Raw genomic sequence first — 25862 nt, 5'->3', positions numbered from 1 at the left:
GAGCAGAGCGTTCATCATTACCTTACGATAGTGGTACGGTCTAATTCTAGGGTTTGCGTGAAACAGGACGCCATTGTGGCTCCCGCGCGCCTTTCCTTCGTCCACGTATTGACCGACCCGGATCCAAAATGGCGGTCCACGTGTCGCAGTTTCGCGGACGTGTACAACGTCGTCGGATCGGTTGCTAGGAGGCGGAGAACGCGAGAACGCCGCCTGTTGGACAATATAGAGATGATACGCATAGATAGGCCACGTCTCTGTCGTCGCTCAGTCGAAAAGAATCAGTCTCTTTATAAAGATAAAGACAACTTTATTACTTGTCCATTACATTTAACATGACAATGTTAACTAATAATTCGCATTATTATTTAGGCTATTTGGATCCTAAGCATCCTGATTCCTGCCCGTCTGATCACTGATGGTGTATTTGAAAATCTATTTGAAGCAAGAGACTGCAGGGGTTAAGAAGTAGGCTGAATCAGAACGGATCTATGCAGCGCTGCTCTATGTGCAGCTCAGTGTGAATAACCTTCTCAATGCAGAGCTGCGGGGATGCAGTCAGTGTGATGGTGATGGAATGGGACAGTGACAGCCTGGGACAGTATCAAACTAAAGTATTGTTCGGGGAGGGGAGTGATTGAAAGGAAACAAACAACAAACACATCGTTTCATATCAGGTTAATAATTTGGCAAATGACCGGAGGTCCGATCGTGATGGCGACGGAGTGCACGCAGGACGCGATCCTCCGCTTTCTAACGGTCCGGGGCGGCCGGGTGAGGAATAAGGACTTACTGGAGCACTTTAAAGCCGTGTTCCCCCCAGATTCTGACCCCGACCAGAGGGCCACCGTCCGGGAGACGTTTAAGGGCTACGTGGACACCGTCGCGTTCGTCAAAAGCGACGAGAACGCCGTCAAATGGGTCTGTCTGAAGAAAAAGTACCGTCGTTTGATAGTCAAAGACGACGAGGCCAGCATCGGGACAGCCGGGGCAGGTGCTGCCCGGACGGAGGGGGCAGTGCCAGTACTGGGACAGTCACAGGAGGGTACGTGTCCTGCTGTCCAGAAGGACGTATATAGGCAAGTATACGAAGTGCATGTCATGTAGCCAAGTAGGCTCCTGGCTAAGCCTACTTGAGTACAATCATCTACAATGTTGATATTTTTATTTTTTTACTCCAATTTTCAATATACTTTTTTTCTCAGAGACAAATAGCCACTGTCTAGGCCTGCCCTAAAGATATTTACCTTAGGTATACATTTTTATGCCACTATACCATTATTTATTTGATAGCTTTCAGACTATAGTTTGTTTGCAGATTTAGATTATCACAAAACATATACTGACACACAGTACCACGCCAGTCCTTTATTTCGGCCATTTGAAATCTTCAAATCATGATTTGCAGGCCATTGAACTTGTGAAATGAGGACATTCTGGCATATTGAGTATTGATGCCAAAACTTGTATAGGCTATAGCCTAGTTACTCAAGTAGGACAAGTAGGATAAACTATACTTTCAATAGCCTACATTTTGAATAGCCATATACCGAACTTTTCACTTGCTATAACAGAGCATATATCTCTACATTGCACTCACTTACATACAACTTTTTTCACCCACCACTGCATCTATCTATACTAGGTACAACGAGGTGGAGATCACTGGGACACCGCAGCAGCAGGCGCGCACGGAGCGCACGAAGGAGCGCAGCGGGGACAAAAGCGCCACAAGCGGCGAGACGCACCGCCACCTCCATGCAGAAGTATCACCTGCAGGCTCAGGTTACGGAAATGAGCAACAGGCGAGAAGAGGCGAGACACAGATTTCTCGTGGAACCATTTTGGTTGACAATAGGAATGAGGAGAAACTAGACCGTCAGTGTCAACAACAAGAACAACAAGCGCCTGTCATTGCGGCTGAGGAGGGGGTCGAGAATAGCGCGAGGGAATCAGTCGTCGTCGACGACGACATGGGGAACCTGCTAGGTTGTAAAAGTGAGAAGAGCAGCGGCGAGTCAGCTCAGGCGAACCGGGAACCCACGCCTGACATTCCGCAGATTGCCATCACCGAAGCCTCGCCTCTCCCCGCCGCTGCAGATGGATCCATGTTCGACTTGCCCGGACTTTATCACAGTGGGACCGGTCAGGATGTCCAGAGTGACGGTACCACGTCGAAACAGGTAGACGCGTTTGATTGATTGAATCAATCAATCCTTATTTCAGACACAGGAAGATCCATATCACAAACAATAGGCTACAATACAATACATGATTGCTTGATTGATTGGATAAAGGATAGGTGGGACAACTGCATGGGCACACACAGACTTAATTTGTCCTTCAACGTGTCCCAAAATGGATTTTAGATCAGTAGGCTAATTATAAATATTAGACCTTCATTGTCAAATGTTTATACATGTTCTAATCATGTATACTGTACTTTACTTAAGACATCTTTGAAATATATATATTATGTTTTTACATTTTGGACAAAATATTAGGCTACAGCTTTTTTTTTACTTCTGAATTTGGAACGTTCCTACTTCCTAATACAGTGCAGAGCATACTTGTTTGGTGTGATATGGTGTGACAGTATAGGCCTACTCGAGTAAATGTTAACTTATTATAAATTGAATATTCCACTATGATCCAACCATTCTCTGATCCAAACTATTTAGACTATTTCGCTGATGCATGAAAACAACTCTACAAGCAATTGCCAAGAATATATATAGGAGAAGTTGACCCCAGGGCCCAGACCCCAGAGCAGGTCAAATGCCCCAAATAGATCTGTTTACATATTCAAGGAGTGTGAAGAAAAGTTGTTCCAACAGACGAGAAAGACCAGCCCAGAACGCTACTAGAGAAGTGACCCCTGTCCAAACTGGTCTGTTCTCATGTGTCATGTCTAATGGCAATAGGACTATCTTCATCAACGTATTGACAGGGCTCTTCGTTTGAACTATACTGTCTTTTCTTTCCTTGCACCTCTTCATCTCGTTCTATCTCTTTCTGTATATGAGCTCACAACAAATTAGTATACCTTATTTAGCACCTAAAGTTCTAACCAGGGACCACAGCAGAAATTACACTTGTACGGCTGTATTGGAACATTCATATTGCCTATATATATATGGCATACCGGTATGTATTTTAGTAAATAAACTTCCTTGATTTGAAATAAATCTTGTCTTTTGTATATTGCTGGATGATCTATGACCCCTGCCTCAGAGTTTATGAGACTGATTCTGTATTAACTGGTGACATATCTAATTCCATTCATATTAATGTAATGTTAATTAATCACTCATTTACCTATATTAATCACTACACAGGTCTCGTCCTGTCGCCGGAACTCCACGGGATCACAGCACAGCCTGCGGTCCGGCGGTCACCCATCGGACGATGAGTCCCCCTCCCGTCGCGGCAGTCTGTCGGGCAGCGACGACGACAACGCCACCACGCCCAGAGGCAGCCGCCAGAACTTCATCGAGCTCATGATGAACAACTCGCCGCAGGTGCGCCGTAGCATGGCACACAGGAACTCCTCTCATCTGTCAAGGTCAGGGGTCATCGCCTGCATGCTGGCTTGTGGGCGGACATGTTTTGTCGAATTTTCCATTTTTGCCAAATGAGTGGACAATAATATTACCAGAAGTCACAAAGAACCAGCCTTGCATATAACCATAACGGGTCTTTACAGTGTTCAAATGGAACCGTAGGGGGTCCTAATTGCAAATCAAACATTTGAGAACCACTAGTATAGGCCTATACTAGTTGGACTCCTAATATGTCATAGTGATGTCAGTCAATTAGTGTCGTACATATTCTGAAGAAAACCATGGAGACTCATTCAGTCATAACGGTGTGTAAAAAAGAAAAATCTAAGAATTTGCCACAGACAAGACCTTGTCTTTGCTACTGACAGGGCTGGGTATTATTATTTATTGTGAGTGAGACTTGATACGGTCTCTTTTATACACATATACTGCAACCAAAAGTTGTCCAAAATATAAAAAATAGCCAAACATAAATAATAATTTATAATATATTGTTTAAATACATTATCTAAACTAAAGTTACAGAGATATGATCTCTGTGCATTATCTTCACAATAATATATTATATCTCAATATCAATATTGAGGTATTTAGTTCTGTAGTCCTGCAGCTGTGGAAAACATACTCACATTTGTTACTTAAGTAAAAGTATCAATACTGCGATGTACTGTAGAACTACTCCATTACAAGTAAAAAAAGTACAAAATAGCAGATGCGACGCATTGTGAGCTTGTAGATCGGCTATATTTTGGCTGAAATATAGGGCTGAAGTGGGTATAATGTATGCTTTGTAATAATAATAATCAAAATCTGCAAAGTAACGAGCAACTAAAGTTTTCAAATAAATGTTTGCCTCTGAGATGTGGTGGAGTAGAAGCAAAAGTATTGTAAATTGGAGTATATACTTTACTTACTTTACTTCACACCTCTGCTTACCATGTCTAACGAAGGTGCAATAAGGACTCGTGGAGGAGCGACGGGGACTCCTCGTCCCTGGCGTCCTCCTCCGTGGCCGGGGACGAGGAGCGGGCGCCCGTGGCCCTGGACCCCCTGGAGCACGCCTGGATGATGTGCGCGTCCGACGGGGAGTGGGCCGGCCTGCAGGACCTGCTGAGCGACGAGCCCGGCCTGCTGCTGCGGAGGGACTTCGTGACGGGCTTCACGTGCCTCCACTGGGCCGCGAAGCACGGCCGCGCCGAGCTGCTGGCGCTCGTGGTCAACTTCGCCCGGCAGCACGCCGTGCCCATCGACGTGGACGTGCGCTCGGGCGCCGGCGGGTACACGCCGCTGCACCTGGCCGCCATGCACGGCCACGCCGACGTGCTCAAGCTGCTGGTGGGAGCCTACGGCGCAGACGTGGAGGTCAGGGACTACAGGTCAGGAGGGTCCCTTCATCCTAAAGCCCAAATAACACCAAAGAAAAGCCGCCATGCAACTCCTTGCAACCAAACAGATGCATGGTGACCCCATTGGTGTGGTTTGGGCCATTGAATTGAACCAGTTGAGTCACTTAATTGGGTCGACGTGCAACAGGAACATGTCACACGGCTGGGACGAGCGCTAAAACCGCCTCGTCCCGTCTCGAACCTTTGGTGTGGTTTCTGGCTCCCTGTGTGTCAAATGAATTATTTCAACTAATGCCGTGTTCACATGGGCAGGCACAAAGATCACAGCATAATTTGCGGCGTTGTCGCTTTTGTAAAATCTGTTGCTCACACGGCTGCACTCATTGCAGCTTTGAATCTGGAAGTTGAACCCACCAGCTCAGCTTCAATTTGTAGCTTTGTAGCTTTTGGAGCAGCTACTGTATATGCATCATTGTGTCTTTGCATCGTCATGTCACTAGCTTCCATTGACAATGAATGGTAGACTGTATCTTTGCGTCTGTCCGTGTGAACGCAGCATAAGCTTTGAATGGTTTAAGGCCAAACATACACTTCTGATCTTGTACAATATCATGAACCATCCAGATCTCTCGGGTCATCTGGGAAAGGTCTGCTCTCTCTGTCCCTAAAAAAAAAAAAAAGCTATGGGGAAGCAGCATTTAGTTTTTACTTTTTATGCACCGCATATCTGGAAAAAACTGCAGGTCTGCTTTCACTCTCATTTCTTTTAAAACACAACAGTCTAGCGTCTGTTTGCTGTATTTTGTCTTATACATCCTACAGCCATTTTATAATTGTTTCCGTGCGCCCGATGTGTTCCGTGTGAAGCACATTGAATTGCTGTGTTGTTGAGACATGCTGTACAAATAAAATGGCCTTGCCTTGCCTTGCCTACAGTGGGAAGAAAGCCTGTCAGTATCTCACCGACAACAACGCCACGATAGACCTACGAGACATCGCCGGAGCGTCCGCCGCCGGCGGGGAGGAGCGCGACGCGGCCAACGAAGCGACCGCCGCCGGGGCCCGGCGGAGGCTCTCCAACGTTCTCCACCCGCACCTGAACCCCCTGAGACTCCTGCACCACCACCACAACCACAACCACGGCGACGACCACGACAGCACGGAGAACGGGGCGACGGACGGACAGCGGCGCAGCAAACCCGTCCGGAGGAAATCGTCCCTGAGCGACAAGATGAGACCCAAGCTGCAGAGGCTCAGGGACCGCACGTCCAAGATCGTCCACAGCGTGTCCTTCCACGACGCGGAGGACCTCAAGGCGACCCGTCGGGGCTCGTTCAAATCTAGTAGGCCCAAGTCAAACTTTTTAGGGTAAGAAAACGGTAAACGGTAAACGACGTCACGGAGGCTGCTCAACGGAACCGCCACGTTACCTTGTATGCACGCAGCGGTTCTCAACCTGTGGGTCGAGACCACCAGAGTGGGGTCCCCACATGACTTGTTTTGGGGGGAGAGGGGTTCCCAGATGACTGTGAACTTGTTGAAGTGACAATTCAAGGACTTTTAAGTCCTTTTTAATACTACTAAAAATAGCAAAAAAGACCATTACTGCATCAAAAGCAATCTAATTACTAAAGTACTATACTATAGAAACTGGTGAGACATTGGCCAAAGTGTCCAAAAAATATAAGAATAATTGTGAAAATAGCCGATCTACAAGCTCACAACGCCTCGCATCGCTTGTAGATCGATTATAGATTTTCACAATATGTATCTGTGGAACCGAGTCAAACTACAGTATATGTAACATCTCAATCTCAAAAAATTGTTATTTTTGGGGAATCAGGGGCCTGAAATGATGAGGAACCACTAACATACCGGTATATACAAAGATTACGCAAAGATGCAAAATCACATCTAGTCAATACTTTTAGAAGAAAATAAAAGTGTTGTGGGGGTGTTGATGCACTACTAGCATTACACGGTGGATGAGATTTGAGGTCAAGTATTATGGCATGCATGGCACAAGTGATGTCTGTCAACAACATTGCTCTTCACGATTACGCTTACGTCAAAACTATCCAGTCCCAAACAATGAATGAACAATGAATAGTGTCAGTCACACATGGTGTCTCGTTAGACCATAACCTAAAATGTAGGCATGACGGTGCAAAGCGTAGATGTGATCATGTCCAAGAACAACATTAAGTTGTTAGTGTAGCGCAGTGAAGTACAATTAAGTACAATTGTTTTGTACTTAAGTAAAGGTATCAATACTACAATGTATAAATACTCTGTTACAAGTAAAAGTCTGGCTATTCAAAATTTACTTGAGTAAAGGTTCAAAAGTATTGGCATCAAGACAATGGCAATGGCAAATAACAGATCTACAAGCTCAGTAGTTAATGTGCGTCTTGTAATTATCATCTAAATCTGCAAAGTAACAGTAAACCAAAGCTGTAAGATAATTGTAGTGGAGTAAAAAAGTACCTACACTTGCCTCTGGGATGTAGTGGAGTAGAAGTAAATTTCCACCACTGGTCAAGTGTACATGTTACGAAAGAGACCATGGTTTCGCCCTCAGGTTGAGTACAGCGTGACGCTGTGACTGGCCAGTCGCTGTGATTGACAGCCTACACCTAAACCTAACCCTAACCTCAGTAAAACTATACCTAAACCTAACCCTAACCTTAACCTCAGTAAACTATACCTAAACCTAACCTCAGTAAAACTAACGCAGTGGCTGGGGGGCGTTTCCAAGAACACGAATCAGAGGACGAAACCATGCTAGCGTTACGAACACTGTGGCCAATCATAAACCTGTTTTGTTGGCCGACTTGTAATTCATTCTATTTTCTTGCTGACTGTAAGCTTGTAGATTGCCTTTTTTTTTATGTTTCTAAACTATCAGCCTAATGACATTCCCAACATTCCTAGAGTTAAAGCAGAAGGAAACTGCCAAAAACCAGTTTTCCAAAAACAAGCCTTGTGTAATGTTGGTATTATAATAGCAACATTCTTTGTGCAGTGAATGTGGTCACTGGTGACTGACGGGGACAGAACATGGTGTGTGTTCCTGGTTGGTTGGCACTAAAAACCTCTTCTAGTAATCTGGATCACTGTTAGGAAGATTTCTGTGTCACAAGGCCACAGATTACTGGCTGCATGATGCCAAGTGCACCGACGGCACTTAGGGCTCCTGCAAACACATTCTTCAGCAGTGTGACATGTTGTTTCTTGTCAATGGAAATTATGGAAAAGACTTGTGCGAACAATGGGTGCCAAGACAGAAGAAAGAAAAAAGAAAACATGTTATGGAAGTCTGTATGGGTACCATTTCCACACAACCTATAGGTCAATGCTTTCTCTGTACAACAGTCACAACATCTAATCGAGCAAACTATGTTTAACTTACTATGTGTCAAGGACTTTGACACATTGTATTTTTTCATTTTTTGTAAACAGATTAGAGTTGTCGAGATACCTTATCGGCAGTATATACTTCCACCATGTTCTGACATTTTATTATTGTCAGTATCGTGTTTACTCATCGTTTCTTTCCTTTTTTTTTGACACAGATTCTTTCGCTGCCGGTTTTAATGTACGTCTACTGCTCCTATAGCTGCTGAACTTGGCAAAGGACACTGGCAAAAGGACACTCTCTGAACATGTCGATGCAAGAGAACCGATTCCTGAAATGAATATTTGCTTATCTTCTATGCATGCTGCACAGGCTATTTAGAAACAAGATAGTATACAACATATTAAACAACATGTTAAGAGTTTACGATAATGTACATTAACTTGTAATTAAGTATATGTCTCAGTGGCAGTGCATATCCTGTCCATTGAAACTCAATTTACACATGAAGAAATAAAAGTGGTTCAAACTTGTTTACATACTTAATTGCGTGCCTGTTTCAAACTGCCGACACAATAGTTACGAAGAAATGCTTCTTCACTGTTCTCTCACTGTCCTGCTAATGACAGAAATGGAAGTCAATTAAAAATGTTTCTCAAAATGCATGAGACTCAAGAAGAGTAAGTGAGCGTGGTCACAGTGTGACGTGCCAGAGACCACTAGAGGGCACTATAAGCCAGTGATCAACTACTGTACAACTGACATCCTGCTTTTGCCTGTAGCAGCCACTATTACTCCTCTTGTAAATAACCAGAGCTGGATGGTATGCAGTAAAGTGAAGTTGTACTGTACTTTACTGGAGTACAATTAACAATACAATAACAATGCTATTGTACTTTTCTCCACTACAATTATTTGAAAACTTTAGTTACTAGATTTTGAGCATTATATTACAAAACATACATTAACCATCCCTAATCCTATATACATTTTGGCCATTAGAAAATAGCCGATCTACAAGCTCAGCTTTTTTTCTTTTTTTTAACCCATTTAGGCCTGAGGCCGATTCCAAAAACGCCTCTAAATCCTGACCTAAGGTTTCTGAAAAACTTAAAATATTTATATAGCATCATCAACATTTTTTAGTATTTTTGAATACTGTACATACTGTACAGAACCAAAAAATTGATTCCCGGCCCGAGGGGGTAAAACACCAAAAGGGGTTCCCGCCCAGAAATAGGACATTCTACAAAATAGAGTACTTTCCACTTTGTTACTTGTAACATAGGATCTCTGTATTGCAGTATATTATACTTTTACTTAAGTAAAACATGTGACTACAGTACATTTTCCACCACTGATGGTATGGTACACTGCAGATTCTCTGCTAGGACGATGATTTGTGTTTACCCGAGGTTTTTTGGTATGAGCACAATAGCAGTATGTTGTGAATGAATGTTTACACTTGTAAATGAATCATCATGTGCTGGCTGGCCCGTGTCTGAAGTTGTGTTTTAATGACACGTGTAACGCCCGGGGTTTCAAACTCTGGCCTCCCGCGTGAAAGTCCAATATCTTAACCACTAGACCAAAGGGATATCCCTTTGGACTGGGGGAGATAATTAGACTTTTGAGGCTCTGAGCAACTCTGCTACACACGCACCACATACATGAGTCGTGGTCTTTTTTAATAGCATTGGTGGAAATGTGAGGTAACTATAACTTAAAATAATCGATATAAATATTTTTGGAAATATCTCTATGGGGAAAAGGAAATGGGGTCTGGAACGATGGAACCGGGAAATGGCCGCTGAAAATAATGACCTGGTATCTCAAAACAATGAGAAATGGATCCATGATTATTTTAAAGAAAATCACTTCACTTCAGAAAATTCACTCCCCCCACTGAGCTCTCCACACGCCTCTGTTTCACCGACGTTGAGATTTTGCAACTGTTGGATGATTTGCTTACCTATTATTCCATCAGTGTTGATCCGACTGAAATCATCATGCAAGCGCTGTCACTTCCTGTCTGTATAGGTCGTCTCCCCACTCACTTACAGTAAGCTACTGTAGGTAAACACAAGGTAACACATAAAATGCATAGAAATAGACTGTCACTCACTGTACACATGGGTTCCATTTGTGCACTCTGAGTTACAGACCTATAAGGGTCCATTTGGAAGTTCCCCCACAAGGATCCCAGATGGTGCCTGGGCTTTGAGCTCCACTGTCCTAGACTTGTCCTAAACCCCTTTTGGTGTTAGCAATTCATTATGTTATGCTTTAGCTATTTAAAAATAGCAGATCTACAAGCCCATAGCGCGCCACCGAGTGGCGTGCTACAAGCTTGTAGGTCTGCTATTTTTGAAAAATCGAAGAACGACTGACATAGAAACATATAGCTTTTTCAGAAAACTGTCAGGATTTGGAAGACATTTTTAGAATCTGATCTCAGGTCAGAATGGGTTAAATTACACACTGGTATCAGAACTCAGAATCCACCCATACGCTAGCTGTGGGTATCTGAATCGGTATTGGGTACATACATCTCTATAGTGGAGAGGTTGGATAATTACTCGCTCCTACCACCGGTTTCAAGACATTTTGCTGTATGAAAAAAAAAACACAGATTCACAAAAGTTGAATACACAAAATGCCTGTAGGGACGCTCAAACGTACAGTGTGTAAATTCGTTTTTTATTCATCATTCACATGTCGTACATCTTTGTCGACACGTTTTATAAGAAGGGATTATTAATAACATCTAAACATGTAACATGTAAACACAACATGAACATACTCTTACTATGGGGGGGGGAAACGAATGGTTCAAGCCCATTAATTAAGATTCTAGTGCCAACCCTAACGAGCGAAGGTTCAAACCCCTGAATGTTCGGGGACAGCCTCACTGTGTGTGCATAGAGCCCATTACAGGGTGGACAGAAGGCACTTAGATGAATCAAAGAATGTGCAAAGAGACGGTTTATAAAATAAAAAAAATACAAATGATCCAAATATATAATTAAGCAATCATTGAGCTGCAGCGTACAAGTCAAGATTATCCACAGTTGCTCTACGATAATAATACAGATTGAAATGGCACGAGTGACTGAACATCTAAATAATATCTCTGCATGTCGACAAATGAAATAAGGAGGATATAATTGCTTTTAAGATCACAGTGAATGACAGATGGCGCACACATGCTTTTGGCATTTCTTTTTTCTTTTCAACCAACAGACTGTTTTATGTATTATGTATACACAATTTTTGTGTATCGAGTAAAGAATATACATCATGGAAGGCTGAAGATGGAGCTAAGCTCCAATCAGGACGGTTTAAATGAGGAATTATGAACTGAAGTCTCTCTTAAGGCCATAAAAGACAATGTTTCTTAAGGATGTGATTAAGAGAACACATTTTCTCACACACTCTCAGAAGCTTAAAAATAAAAAGGGCAAGAGGACTTCGGAAGAGGTCTCCAACAACTCCAAAGGTGGACAAGAAATCAAACATAATTGTTCCATTGATTAGAAATTGCAGCTACAACTCAAGGTTCTATAAACCAAAAAGGTTAACATTTCCTAGGCACGGCAAAGGCCACATTGATCATCATGTCATAATAGCTCACCTTGGCCTGGCGAGCTGTGTGTGCATGACACACACACACACACACACACACACACACACACACACACACACACACACACACACACACATACATAAGACTACGAGATGCCAGTTGTCGATACCACAGAAAACCGACCATCTGTTTTGGCTCTGCAGTCTCTGTGCAGTGGAGACAGTAGTTGTTGCTGTGAAGACATACACAGTGACAGAATAGAGCAGTGGTTTCCAAACTTCTCAGGTCTAGACCCAAAAGAGTTAGCCTGGGACCCAAACTAGTGAAAATAGCAGATCTACAAGTGCACAAACGCTTCACGCCGCATTGCGAGATTGTAGCTTATCGGCTATTTTCGCTACTTCTTAATTATTTTTCATTTTTAAATATTAATATTAATATTTTAATATTTATTTTTCAGTTTGTCTTAAAATTTATAAAATTCCTCTATATTAAAAAGAAAATATTTAAAAACCTAAAAAAATATATATTTTGAATGTAGGAAAAGAAAATGAAAAGCTCAACAAAAGGACAGTTTCACGAGTGAATTTTTTAAAAGATAATAACGATTGCCGGGCGTAACCCATCCCTACTCGGGACCCCTCGGTGACCCTCCCCCGCCCCGGTTACCTCAGGCCTCCTCCTCCGGCAGTCCGACCAGCGCGCAGCTCCGCCTCCACAGCTCCGCCTGCAGGTCGGCGTCGTAGGAGATGTCGGCCGACTGCGTCCTCCGGCCGTTGTATAGGTAGCAGCCGCCCACGCCCTCCAGCTCCGGGGACACGGCCGCGTAGATGGCCGTGGAGGCGCCCTCTGCTGGCGTCTGGTGGGTCATGCACAGCACACAGAGGATTAATGCTCACAGCAAGTTCAGATTTCACTATTTGTTGAAGATCTGGGTCCGGAATCCACAAATCCAGTCTGAATAAGAATGGCAAAATCAACAGGAATTTCTATGAAAAAAATGTATGAGTTTTGGTGATGCTCTATATTGTCTGAATCAACTTTGTGTTTGTTTACGTACTAAAAGAGTGACTTTTGAGAGCCTTTTCAGTGTACAATGTAAGTCAATGAGGAGCATATTTTGAGTTATCAAATTATAGCCACTGGAGCAATTATTTTAGATTTCTCGTCCACATTTGGAGTTACATCAAGGTAAGGTAACTACACAACCAAAACCTCTACCAAAGTGGTCTTACCCTTTAAGTACTGTACTTTTGACGTATTTGTTTGTCCAATTCCCAATACTTTTACTTCTACTACACCGTCTACACCTCAGAGGCAAATATTGTACTTTTACTCCACTCTGAAGAGCAGCTTGGCCACGGTCATCTTTGCGTCCTGTGCGCCGGGCTCCAGAGGTTATCGTACAGGTACGTACCCTGAAGAGCAGCTTAATTGGCCACGGGCGTCTTGGCGACGTGCGCCGGACTGCAGAGGTTATCGTACAGGTACGTACCCTGAAGAGCAGCTTGGCCACGGTCATCTTTGCGTCCTGTGCGCCGGACTGCAGAGGTTATCGTACAGGTACGTACCCTGAAGAGCAGCTTGGCCACGGTCATCTTTGCGTCCTGTGCGCCGGACTGCAGAGGTTATCGTACAGGTACGTACCCTGAAGAGCAGCTTGGCCACGGTCATCTTTGCGTCCTGTGCGCCGGACTGCAGAGGTTATCGTACAGGCTACGTACCCTGAAGAGCAGCTTGGCCACGGGCGTCTTGGCGACGTGCGCCGGGCTGCAGAGGTTATCGTAGAGCGCCGTGTCCACCATGCCGGGGTCCACGGCGTTGGCGGTCACCGGCCAGCCCCCGGCGGTCAGCCGCTCCTGCAGGCGGTAGGTGAACAGCACCAGAGCCAGCTTGCTCTGGGCGTAGGCGCCGTGCGCGCTGTAGCAGCACCGCCTTACAGAGGGCACAGGGAGAATGGGTATTTTTTAAACCACTTCTTGAACCACTTGTTCCTCCTGACCCAGGTAGGATGCATGAATTACATCAGACTTCTGTGCTCTGTCTATGTCATCGGTGAAGAGGATCACCCCATCATCACCTTGAACTAGTGCTACTCAACGCGCGGCCCGTGGGCCGCACGTGGCCCCTGCTTAATGTATCTGCGGCACGCCATGCTCGCTACCAATACGATTGAATTGAATATGATTAGTTATTTTCATTGTTTCGAACAAGATTGTATAGGTAGGCTATAGTATTGTTCGTTCCAAGAGAAAGTGACATGGCCTGATGTCAGCTGAGTATTAACCACTTACTTATTTATTCACCTGTGATAATAATCTGTTCATTATATGTTCTCTTCACATTTTTGTGAATGAAGAGTCATTTTTGTAACTTCATCATTAATCACAATGTTTTTGATCATTGGGGTTTGGCCTTAAAAGATGGAAATGTGGCTTTTTACTGTGTGCTTCCTTAATTTTTAGACTAGTCGTGTAGTCTGTTAAAAACATATTCTTAAGCGTTTCAAAATAATACTGACATTTTTAGCTTGCGGCCCTTGGACTTTTGCCGGCCCTTGGAGAGGCCCCTGAACCAGTAGACCACTCTAATCTATCACGCTCCAGGCCAGCCTCTCACACCCTGGCTGCATGGCTCTGACCTGCCGGATATACACACATTCATCTCATCTCCTGGCCTGCTGTTTTCAGTAAAGAAGAAATGAAAAATCACCTTCTGCCCAAGTCATCTACGAGGTGACGTAGGCCATCATGAGAACAAAAGGAGATAAACAAGAGTTTATATCTGCATTTATTTATATCCGTCTACTCTAGTCCAAGGGTGCCCACACCTTTATGACGTGAGAGCTACTTTAAAACATGATCAGTTCAACAAGATCTACCCACCATTGGTGAAAATAGTTTAAATTATGTACCTGAGGGGGCTTTAAAATAGGGGCGCTGGCAATACATATAGGACAAATGCACTGGAAATAGAGGGGGAGAAATCTAATAGTTAGGGGGTTTCTGTATTTAATTTGTGCACAGCAACACTGTTGACAACAAAATATTGCATTGTCAATCAATCAAGTCACCTTTAACTCAAGTGGCAGATTCCAAAAATAGTTTTTTGTCCTGTGATCTACCTGCACAGCCTTTGTGATCTACTGGTAGATCGCGATCTACCTTTTGGGCACCCCTCGGACTCTAGTCTCTTGAAACAGACTTGTTGATTCACGCAAAGTCAAAGGAAAAGCGGCCAATGGGGTTCCCAAGTTGCCGGCAAAAACAGACGGTGGAATCTACTGGTTCACCGATATATCGGAGCGACGCCCCTCTGCACCGTTATTGGTTTAGCGAAATACAAGTTGGCTGCCACTTCCTATGCCAGATTTTTCAATGTGTTTCCCAGAAGCTTTTCTTTTTGAGCCGAATGCGAACGCAAAATGAAAGCCCGGTTTCCCCCCCCCGAGGCTAGTGTCTCTCTCACCGGCTCAGCAGGTCGTCCATGTTGAGCGTGGCTCCGTGGTGCGTGGCCGAGGACATGGTGACCACGCGGGCACAGCAGCCCTGCCGTCCGCTCCGCTTCAGCACGTCCAGCAGAAGGCTGCTCAGCAGGAAGTGACCCAGGTAGTTGAGACCGAACTGCAGCTCCAGGCCGTCCTCCGTCTGCCGCTCGGGGACCAGCATGACGCCGGCTACACACGCACACGCACACGCACACGCGCACGCACGCACGCACACACACACACACACACACACACACACACACACACACACACACACACACACACACACACACACACACACACACACACACACACACACACACACACACACACACACACACACACACACACACACACACACACACACACACACACACACACACACACACACACATATATAATATTATATAAATGCGTTAATGAGAAGCTACATCATGAACCATTCCAGGCCTCTCAGGTCGTCTGGGACGCCTCAGACGACCTGAAAGCTTAGTTTTTATTTTGTTTTTATTTGGTTTTCTTCAGTACTCAGGTAGTCGACGAACCTTTTGTCATGGTTTTAGTCAACGAAATCAACACTAGAACACAAGACATAATTATACAGAAGGACCCTACCGTTGTTAACCAGGACGTGGAGAGGCAGGCCTCTGTCTTTGAACTTCTGAACAAACTGTCGGATGGATTTCAGGGAGGCCAAGTCCAGGAACATAAACTCAGCTGTGGGAGAAGAAAGATAGGCTTAGTAAAACATTAAAAATATGCTTTATGGCATATAAAAAAATATGCTTTATGGCAGCGAAACCATAATCCTTCACGCTCCAGTACAGGCTTTATTAACCTTTCACCCCCGGGGAGTCAGTTTTCACCATGCACTCAGGTCTTTGTGGAAGTGAGCACAGCACATAATCAAGTCAATTCGGGGGCGGCTGTGGCTCAGGAGGTAGAGCAGGTCGTCCAATGGTCCGTGGGATCGGTGGTTTGAATCCCGGCTCCTCCTGTCCACATGTCGAAGTGTCCCTGGGCAAGACACTGAACCCCACATTGCCTCCAATGAGCCGGTCGGTGCTAGCTAGCTTGGTGTGTGAACGTGAGAAGTGAGGACGCTGGTTTCGACTGTTCGCCGCTTCACCTACCAATGTATGAATGAATGGACCATTGTGAAGCTCTTTGAGCACTTGGAAAAGCAAAAATGCAATCCATTATTAATTAATTCACACGCTTCCCACATTCAAACAAGATGCCTGTGTGTGTTACACTAATTATGAGAGGCCGGTGTGAGAACCAGATTTAGAGCGCAGCACATGCAGAGAGCTTCAACGGAATTACGTTTACGGTGAGTTGGGGGAGAAAGGTACAACACGTTGAGATGATTATTATTACCTGTGGCGGAAAAAGTTCTCAAATCTTTTACTTACAGTAAGTAAAAGTATCAATAATGCAATACTGTTACAAGTTTAAAAAAAAAATCAGTACCAAAAGTAAAAGTACTCATTGTGCAGAATGTCCCATTTAAAGGTTTCAAAAGTATATTCTTTTGAAAATAGCTGATCTTTAAGCTCACAATGCGGCTATTTTCAAATGGCAGAAATGTAATGGACTGAAGTGGTTAATGTATGTTTTGTAATAATAATAATCAAACTCTACATACCGTAAGTAACTAAAGTTTTAAAATAGTTGTAGTGGAGTAAAAGTGCAACATTTGCCTCTGAAATGTAGTGCAGTAGAAGTAAAAGTATTGGAAATTGGAAATAGTCAAATAAAGTAAAAAAAAGCAATACCTCAAAACTGTACTCAAGTACAGTACCTAAGTAAATGTACTTAGTGACTTAGTTACCTTTCCTCAGCTCGCTGCCTTCATCGCGGATCTTGCGGGCGGCCGCCAGTCCCTCCTCTTCCTCGTTCCCAGCTAAAGATGAAGACGACCAGAGAGAGAGAGAGAGGCAGACGCAGTCCCCGCCGCCAATCAAACCCCTCGACCAATCACAACGCCAACGCTCATTGCATTCGTGTTTTCGAAGGCATGAAACGCCAATCGAGTATACGTGATTAATAGTCTTAATTTAAAGCAGCACTCTGTAACTTTCTTTAACAACTACGTGGCATATTATGTCCCACGAATGTATAAAGTTACATGCTTAAGCAATGAAAATCATCCGTCCCTGCTATAGGGCTTGACTGTATTAGTATGTATAGACTCAGGGAGTCCAATATTTAAAGTGTTTGTTCAGTAACAGTGGTCTCACACCGTCTCTCCAGCTCTTTGGGGAAAATAAAACACATTTCAGGACTATTTCCATCTGAACAAACACTCTGAACACACTACACAGCTTTAACTGTTTAATAAACCAGTGGTTCCCAAACCTTTTCATGTCAAGGACACCCAAATTGACACCAATTAGCCCGTGGGACCCCCATTTGAAGAGATGTGCCAGGGACCCCCATAAGAGAAGATTTTTACAGCTCTAGCAGTGATTCTCAACCCGTTTAATTTCAAGGACCCCCAGTTTGACATGCATTAGTCTACGGACCCCCCATTCCATGGCATTTCTATCTCTGAAACCCCAATTTATATTTTAAAATCAACGTTATTTTAACTCTGAGAGCGTACAAATGGAACCAAATGGACCCGTTAGGGTCTGTAGCTCTAGACCGAGAAGGGTCCATTTGGTTCCAAATTATCATTTAGCTGGGTCCCCCCTGGAACTCCCTCAAGGATCCCCGGGGGTTCCCGGACCCCACTTTGGGAACCACTGGTTTAAACCACCTGAATCCAAGCGGCAAACAGTGGTGAAAACAGTCAATCTACATATGTTCACAAGAATCACAACACAAGCTTGTAGACAGATCATAAATTATGTCATGTTAAAGGTCTAAATTACATTTAGTAATTACATCATGTAAAGATTAATTAACAGAATAGTCCATTATATAAACAATCACAAGGCTGCTCTCTTTTTAAGTAATACCGAGTTGATTAGTAAATTAATTATATATATTTTTTATATATTAAAATAACAAATTATTAATTCAGGCAGTAAATTTAATGTTACTGATGTCTATCAAATCAACTGAAAGGCCAGGAGTTACATTTGGAAATGCTGCGTTTGTTTTGTGATTCAATTATTTTCTGTTCCACTTGAAACATTTGGGATTATAGGGACAAATTAATGTCTATTGGCCGAATCCAGTGCATTCACACACAAGGAATTTGACTGGATGCATGGCTCTCAGACACAGCACACAAACAAGTCCAGTAGTCCACTACAGCAGACAATAGAGAAGGTATACAATATGAGAGCAAGGAATATAACAGTAAAACTGATAAATGTGTGAGCAAAAGGAGGGGGGGGGGGGAACATATATTGAACACGCCCTCAAACATTAATCTAGACTTTAGTGGAGCAGAAATGAATTGACGGGTGTACAACCTACCTAGTACAACATGCATGCCAAGGCCTGCCAGGTGTCTTGCTGTCTCGTAGCCCATGCCACGAGCACCCCCTGTCACTATGGCAACCCTTCCATTTTGCTTGGGCAAAGCTGTGTGAGAAGAGAGAGGGAGGAGATTGTCTACACAAAGTTGACCTTTCCAAAACGGTAGTCCCAGTGGTATGGATCATGGGACCATATGGAAATTATATAAATCACGATTATCATGGCAGGACATTCAAAGTGTGACTTTGTAAAGCACTTGAAATCCCCAGCATCCCCTTTCTGGCAAAAACAAAAACAAGCTCAAAAACATACAGCGTTGTGCGCCTGTAGATCTGCTTGAGTGTAGGAATAGAACCAAACTCACCCTTACGGGTCCGTTTGGTTCCATTTCTACACTCTCAAAAGATTTATGGGGACCCTTGAAATTGCACAGTTTGAGGACCACCACCTGTTCCACGATACGAGCTTGTACATCTGCTATTTTTGAGTACTACCGACTTAGAAGGCAATGCATTTGTAGATTCGGCATAAATGGGTTAAACAGAAAACGTCACGTACTATTATGGTATAACGGGATTAAAGACCTTTGTTTTCTCGAATATATATAATGTCCTTAGACACCAGGAGCACTTTCTAATGTAGTCCTTTATTCGTCACTAATATGTTGGAGCGATACAGCCACATAAATAAAATTATCCATTTATTTGGTCGACTTTTCATTTAATTACACCTGTAAGTATATGGGGAACCAACTGTATGAATAGTTTGATGCAAAAGATATTGGCCAATGCATTTTCTGACGGTTTATTCGTCAGGCTCCTGGTGAGTGAGGATATGGGCCGATTCATACTCCTATTTTAGAGCCGAATAAAAGTCGGTTCGGCTCTGTAGAGCCTACAATGTGACGTCATTTGAGGTTCGGGGGGGGGGGGGGGGGGGGGGTACCGTCCTAAGTCGGCTCTTCGGTGCTACTGAAAGTTTCTGACGAGCCGAAATAATTTCGGCACTACAGCGCTGAAACAGCGGTAAAATAGGAGTATGAATCAGCCCTATTACCTGACCATATTTGGCTGCATGAAGCATTGACATAAAACAGTGGACGTGGTGCTCAACCTTTGGGCGTCCCCAGATGACAGTAAGGTGACAATGTAAGGATTTTAAGACCTAAAAACAAAACAAAAAGACCATTACTGCATAAAAAAAAAAATCAATAAACTATAACTATGAAAACTGGTCAAACAATGGAAAGAAATAGCAGATTGGCTATTTTCACAATATTTATCTGTGGAACCGAGTCAAACTAAATGTACAACCCTGACAAGGGGTCCCCATTTGAAATATATTTATTTTGGGGGTGCCCAGTTCAAATATGATTATTTTAGGGCGGTCCCCAGTTCAAATATAATTATTTTGGGGGGGTCCTCAGTTAAAATAAATTATTTTAGGGGGTCCTCAGTTCAAATATAATTATTTTGGGGGGGTCCCCAGTTCAAATGTAATTGTCAATCCAGTGCTAATAGGTGTTCTTATGTCTCGGACACTAAACAACAATTAATAATAATAATGTCTTTATATGATTGTGGATGCATAGCATTTTACAATGGTTACTAACAAATATTCCACATGACAGAAATGCAAAATACAATATCTAAATCAAATTAAAAAAATGTATAATGTGCACATTAAACAACACGCAAACAAAAAAGGGGGCAGGCATGATGAAGCATACATAAACCGTTCCAAGAAGGCCTACACAGTAGAACCATAAAGAAAGAGCAAACTAATTACACCCGCACATTTATTTAGCATCATTTCAGCCCTGAGATTATGATATGCATCTCTTCGATCTGATAATGAAACATGTTTTTAAATAATCATATTATGTTTTGAAGGATAGGACATGCCTGTTTTAATGTGCCTCACGCCCATGGAAACCACTTCTTAACGTCTCTTAACTCTTTGTTATTAATGACAACTATAGGCTTACCTTGCTACTCTTTATTCAGGTTCTGCATCAGGCACTATTCTACATACTGTAGAATAGTGTTATACGTCTGTGATATACTTTTATATTTATTTACGGTGTCTCTTGTTCTGCACCAGGCAGGATGATTGTATAGGGTGTATACATCTGTATACTTAATAAGAATAATAAGAAGAATTCATATTTGTTTGTCGGCGTCTTTATTGTGATGTTATTTGCTGTAGCTGTAACTTTTTACTGCCGTGTTGTCTATATATATATATATATATGTGTGTGTCCATCAATCTGCAGTTAAATGATGTCATACATGAACATTTTGTGGAGATGGGAGGATGTGCAGTTTTTAAAGCCCGTCCCCCATGGAAAGAAACAAATTGCACAACGTGCTGTCATAGTGACATTGTCCTGCATCCCTGCATGTGTCCCTAATCCAACTCAGGTTCTCCAATAGCCTCTTCTGTTTTTTCCTTTTGTTTTTAAGTTGCATTACGTGCAATTTGTGATTTTGATGCCTAAAAGACAAAAAGAAATGTGCAACGCAAAAAAAAAAAAAAAACACTTAAAATTGTTAATCGCAAATGTTTTGTGTGACAATTAACCGTCGACTTTAAATTTGGAATGGCGACCGGCCGCGCTACTCCAGTGGCTGACCCAGAATATAGTTGCAGTCCCACACGCTGTCCTCCAAGTCGTCGTCGGTGGGCTCCGGCTCGTAGTAGCTGCGCGAGTTCTCGTACAGGAAGACCTGCTGGTCCACGAGAGCCGGGGCGATGCGGTTCCTCTTCCCGCACAGCACCGCTCCCGAGACGCTGAACAGCCGGTGGCACGGGATGCTGGTGGCGGGAACGCACCAGTACTTCTGCAGCACCTTGGGCAGCGTGGGGAACAGAGCCGCGTGGTTGGACCACCAGAGGAGAGGGTCCTCGTTGAGGCCCAGGATCCGCTGGGACTTGTAGTTGCTCAGCTCCTCCACCACCTGCGCGTGCAGCTCCGCCTGGCTCTGGTCGGAGTCCGACTGGCAGAAGATGGCGGCCAGCGGGTTGTCCGGTTGTGCCGCCGCGCCGCCGCCCGCGGCCTCCGCGCCGCCGGGCGCGTGCTTCTTGCTGGGCGGCTCGTCGGACGACAGGGAGAACTCGTCGGGGCAGGGCTGCTCGGAGCCCTGCTTCTCCAGGATGGCCTTGGCCTCCTCGATGACGTTGCCCTCGACGCGCGAGCGCTCCTGCGGCGACAGGAAGGGCAGCCGCTTGTAGCGGGGGTCCAGGAACGTGGCGATGTTGAGGAACGTGCTGATCTCCTGCGTCTGCGAGTAGGTGCCGGACAGCGCCTTGGAAATGACCTCCTTGGTCATGCCGACCTCCTTGAGGTCCCCGTCCTTGGCCTTGAGCGTGGTGTTGAGCAGCATGTGGAGCACGGGCCTCACCATGCTGATGGTGGGATACTTGCAGGACGTCATCATGTCCGCCACCACCTTGAACGGCTGGAGTACCTCGATCAGGCCCTCCGCCATGGCCCAGTCGCCGGCGCCGAAGCTGAAGTGGTGGTTCTCGGTGCACTCCACCAGCGTCGCCATCACGGCGAGCTGCTGCTCTTTGAGCCGCCGGAGCATGGCCAGCGTCGACAGCCAACAGCGACTCCGGTCCTTGGTGAGCGCGCACTGCGCGAGGCCGTGCTGCCGCTGCTTCTCCTTCAGCAGGTACATCGCCACGGCCGTCTCGCGGAAGTGATCGACGAGCTTGCGGCAGCGGCCCAGGAAGCCGTCGATGCGCGGCAGCTCGAAGGCCTCGTCCACGCCGCGGTTGACGGCGTGCCCGAGGCAGGGCATCTGCACCGAGAGCTCCAGCAGAGAGCACGCCTTGGCCACGTCCAGGGAGCCGTCGGTGGTGGCGCCGCTGACCTTGTGCGTTATCCCCCACTCGACGAAGGCCTCGTACATGGCCCTCGTGATGTTCTCCGCCGCGTTGTCCTCGCGCACCTCGAACGTCTTGAGGCACTTGCTGGTCACGGAGAAGCCAGTGGCGGCGTTGTGATTGACGGCGTGCAGCGCCAGGGAGATGTACGTTCGGTTCTGGGTCTGGCTCTGCCAGAGGTCCGTGGTGACGCCGCAGTTCACCACGCCGGCCACCTCCGTCAGGACGGCGTCGCGGGCGTGAAAGTACATCTGCGGAAGCATTTTGACCGCCAGGTCGCTCTTGCTCGGAGGGGAGTACCTTGGGTCGGCCGTCCTCAGCAAGGTCCTGAATGTGCGCTCCTCTACGACGGACACCGGATACATGCCCTCGCAGACGAAGTTGATGACGGCGAGCGTCAGGTCGTTGTGCCGTCGGTTCTCGTAGCCCAAGCTCTGCCGCAGGTTGGTGTCGGGCAGCGGCTTCAGAGAGAGGCCCGAGGACTCGGGCTTGATCCTGGGGAACGACGTGCCGAACACCTCGCGCATGTGATCCGTGTTGCTCTTCACGAACTCGCTGAACTCCAAGGGGTGGTTCTTCTCCAGGTGGTAGGACAGATTGGAGGTGTTGCCCGAGTACGCGATCTGGCTCATGCATATGCGACAGTAAATCCTCTTCCAGTGCAGTATGCAGCCGTCCGCGTCCGTGTCGAAGCCAAAGTATTTCCACACTTTGCTCTTTGCCCTCGGGTGTGCGACGAGATTGAGGCCGGAGGACGCGGCGGCTCCGGCGCTTCGGCCTTCCATGGCTTCCTTTGGAAGGCAATCCATTTAGCTGCCTCGGTTATTGAGTAGCACCTAACGAGAATGGTGAAATATAAACATTTGAGCTGAAACGGTAGATTCATTTACCGTTTTGGTTATTTCATTTTTATCCTCCTGAAGTAGTTCAAATAAAAAAAAATCTAAACCAATTCACACTTTCCCCTTTTCAAGCACTGATTGGCACTGTTGGCAAAGGTCAAGGATGAGTTCATTTTACTGTAAGCCTTACTAATCTACACTAAAGGCCTTGAGAGGCTGCATTATTCAAGGTCTTATATACAGTATATGGTCCTAAATAATGCAGCTTCTCAATATATATAGATTTAACGTTAAAATAAATAATCACAACTTTATCACTTAAAAACAATTACAACATTTTTCAAAAGTATCTCATTAATAAAACCAGAAAATCAAATAATTACCAGCTAAAAAAAAGAAGGAAAAAACAATTAGTGAAAATAGAAGATCTACAAGCTCACAAAGCGGCAAGTTGTCTCTCTTTTGGTCACACGCTAAAAGGGTTTTGGGAACCACTGCCTGTTGGAGGATAATCAACAGAGACTTAAGCTGACGCCAGTACTACCAGTTCACTAGCATGCATTCTTTGACAGATTACCATGTTTCAGACTAAAAGCCCTTAGCACGGTTAGAAGGTATTAATGACTGCATTGTTTCAGAGCTCAGCGCGGTGTCGGTTATACATAGCTCTCTAGCACTATTATTTTATCAAGTGGAAACCAATGGCATCCTGGGTGCTGGGAATACTTGCACCCGACAACTGAGGAAGCTGCCTCGCAGCCTGTAAACTACACCGACTCTGAAAGATAAGCCTACAATAATTATCGTAGGGGCCTGAAGTGGAAAGATTGAGAGAGATACCATTGCTTTAAGAGGGAATAAAATTCAAAAGTCAATGTGCTTGACTTTTAAAGACACAGACAGCCCAGTATGATTTATTGTTTTATACACAGACACAACACATTGCACACACTGATCTGTTAACAATGAAGGTCTTTGTAGTTATTTGAATTGTGTGTATGGACATTTCCACAAGCGACTTGCTTGTGACAAGTCTATCAGCTAACTGTCGGTGTCCTTGGCCTGGAAAACATACAAACAAAAACAAAAACAAAACAAACCCCTGGCATAGATCACATCATTAAGATGTTATATTGATGTAATGATTCAGAACTGCAATGATTATTGATTCTTAAACATTTTTGGTTGTATTTTTTGTATTACTTTTTTATTTATAGATTTTAATTTGTACTGTTCTCTCATACTGTCTGTCATGTAAAATGTTTTGATATTATGTAATGCTATTTCTGTCTGTGGACCCCGGGAAGAGCTGCTGCTAATGCCAGAAGAGACCCCTTGCTTAGTTGCTTTATAGCAGCTGACAGAGATGAAGCAGGGACCCCGTACTGATAAGTTCTTAGGGATCAAAATAGAGTATATTAGATAAAGAAACAATAAACAATAACAATGAATGCATGCATGCCGTTACCTGGCAGTGTGAAGGATCTGTTGAAGAGTTGATATAGCAGAACTCTGACTCCACACAGATACAGTCTGATGAGAGGCAGAATAACATCCAACAGCCACATTATTCTGTCGGCTACACTCTGCTGCTTCCGCCGCGGAGCGTCCGTCTCTGTGGAGCCTCCGTGTGGAAAAGCGCAGTCCTATTGTCGTCGGTTCCGTGGAAGGAGAAAACAGCGCCGGTCACGTGGTTCACGTAACTCGAAATAGTGACAAAATGCCGAATGAATGGACCTTGATATGAAACGCCATCTAGACGCTAGATGGCGCTGGTTGCCTGTTGGCTGCTCGGACAGTCAGTCTGTTATGAATTTATCATAATTTAAGAGGTCTCTCAGGTTATAGTCTGTTAACTATCTATTAGGCTACATTCATCCTTACTTTGCATTTCATTAAACATATAGGAGTTAAAATAGCAACACGTACACTAGCCTAATTAAACAACAACACCGCATATAGCCTAATTATTATAATCCAATAACATTTGTCGTGAAATGGACCAAATAATTATATTGCAGTGCGCTTTCGTTTGAAATATACCCATTCTAGCCTACTGTGAAATAACATTTCCAATCAATCAAAAGCCACTTTAAAGTTTTTGTCTGTATTCGCATGCTTAAAATGCCAATATTTTATTTTATTTTTTACTTGTACCCTGTATCTTTGAAATAAATGCCTAAAATAACGTTTTATGTTGTATTTATGTAGGCTACAACTTTATGTAGGCCTATACAACTTTATCTTGGCCATAGGCTACACCAACAAAAGACAAAACATATGCCTAACAAAGTGTGCTCATCAGCTGTAAATTAGTTTTAACTTTTTTAAACTTTACAACTTTGTTTGTGTCT

At 44.4% G+C, this 25862-nt stretch overlaps 2 protein-coding genes across 2 annotated transcripts in view; one reads left to right on the top strand and one right to left on the bottom strand.

Moving 5' to 3' along the window:
* Positions 1 to 573: 573 nt before the first annotated feature.
* Positions 574 to 25862, top strand: part of LOC308311680 (uncharacterized protein) — a 200881-nt gene continuing 175592 nt past the window's right edge. The window contains exons 1-5 of the mRNA XM_080758470.1: positions 574 to 1079; positions 1646 to 2183; positions 3339 to 3565; positions 4514 to 4939; positions 5846 to 6451. Of these exons, the coding sequence (XP_080614596.1) occupies positions 694 to 1079; positions 1646 to 2183; positions 3339 to 3565; positions 4514 to 4939; positions 5846 to 6281 (2013 nt within the window). The 5' untranslated portion in view covers positions 574 to 693 and the 3' untranslated portion in view covers positions 6282 to 6451. The remainder of the gene's footprint in view (positions 1080 to 1645; positions 2184 to 3338; positions 3566 to 4513; positions 4940 to 5845; positions 6452 to 25862) is intronic.
* On the bottom strand, positions 21273 to 25108 carry LOC308311350 (E3 SUMO-protein ligase ZBED1-like). Its single transcript, XM_080758035.1, has 2 exons — positions 24977 to 25108; positions 21273 to 23502 (listed from the first exon to the last, which is right to left on the bottom strand). Exon 2 carries the CDS (start codon positions 23473 to 23475, stop codon positions 21394 to 21396), a length of 2082 nt encoding a protein of 693 aa, XP_080614161.1. The 5' UTR covers positions 23476 to 23502; positions 24977 to 25108; the 3' UTR covers positions 21273 to 21393.

This window comes from Protomyctophum bolini (genome assembly GCF_963924005.1).
Source record: "Protomyctophum bolini genome assembly, chromosome: 24".
In the NCBI taxonomy this organism is placed as follows: Eukaryota; Metazoa; Chordata; class Actinopteri; order Myctophiformes; family Myctophidae; genus Protomyctophum; species Protomyctophum bolini.
This window is presented reverse-complemented; position numbering and strand designations above follow the sequence as displayed.

Excerpts from the sequence above, each read along its gene's own strand:
- LOC308311350 (XM_080758035.1), bottom strand. The coding sequence starts at position 23,475 with ATGGATTGCCTTCCAAAGGAAGCCATGGAAGGCCGAAGCGCCGGAGCC.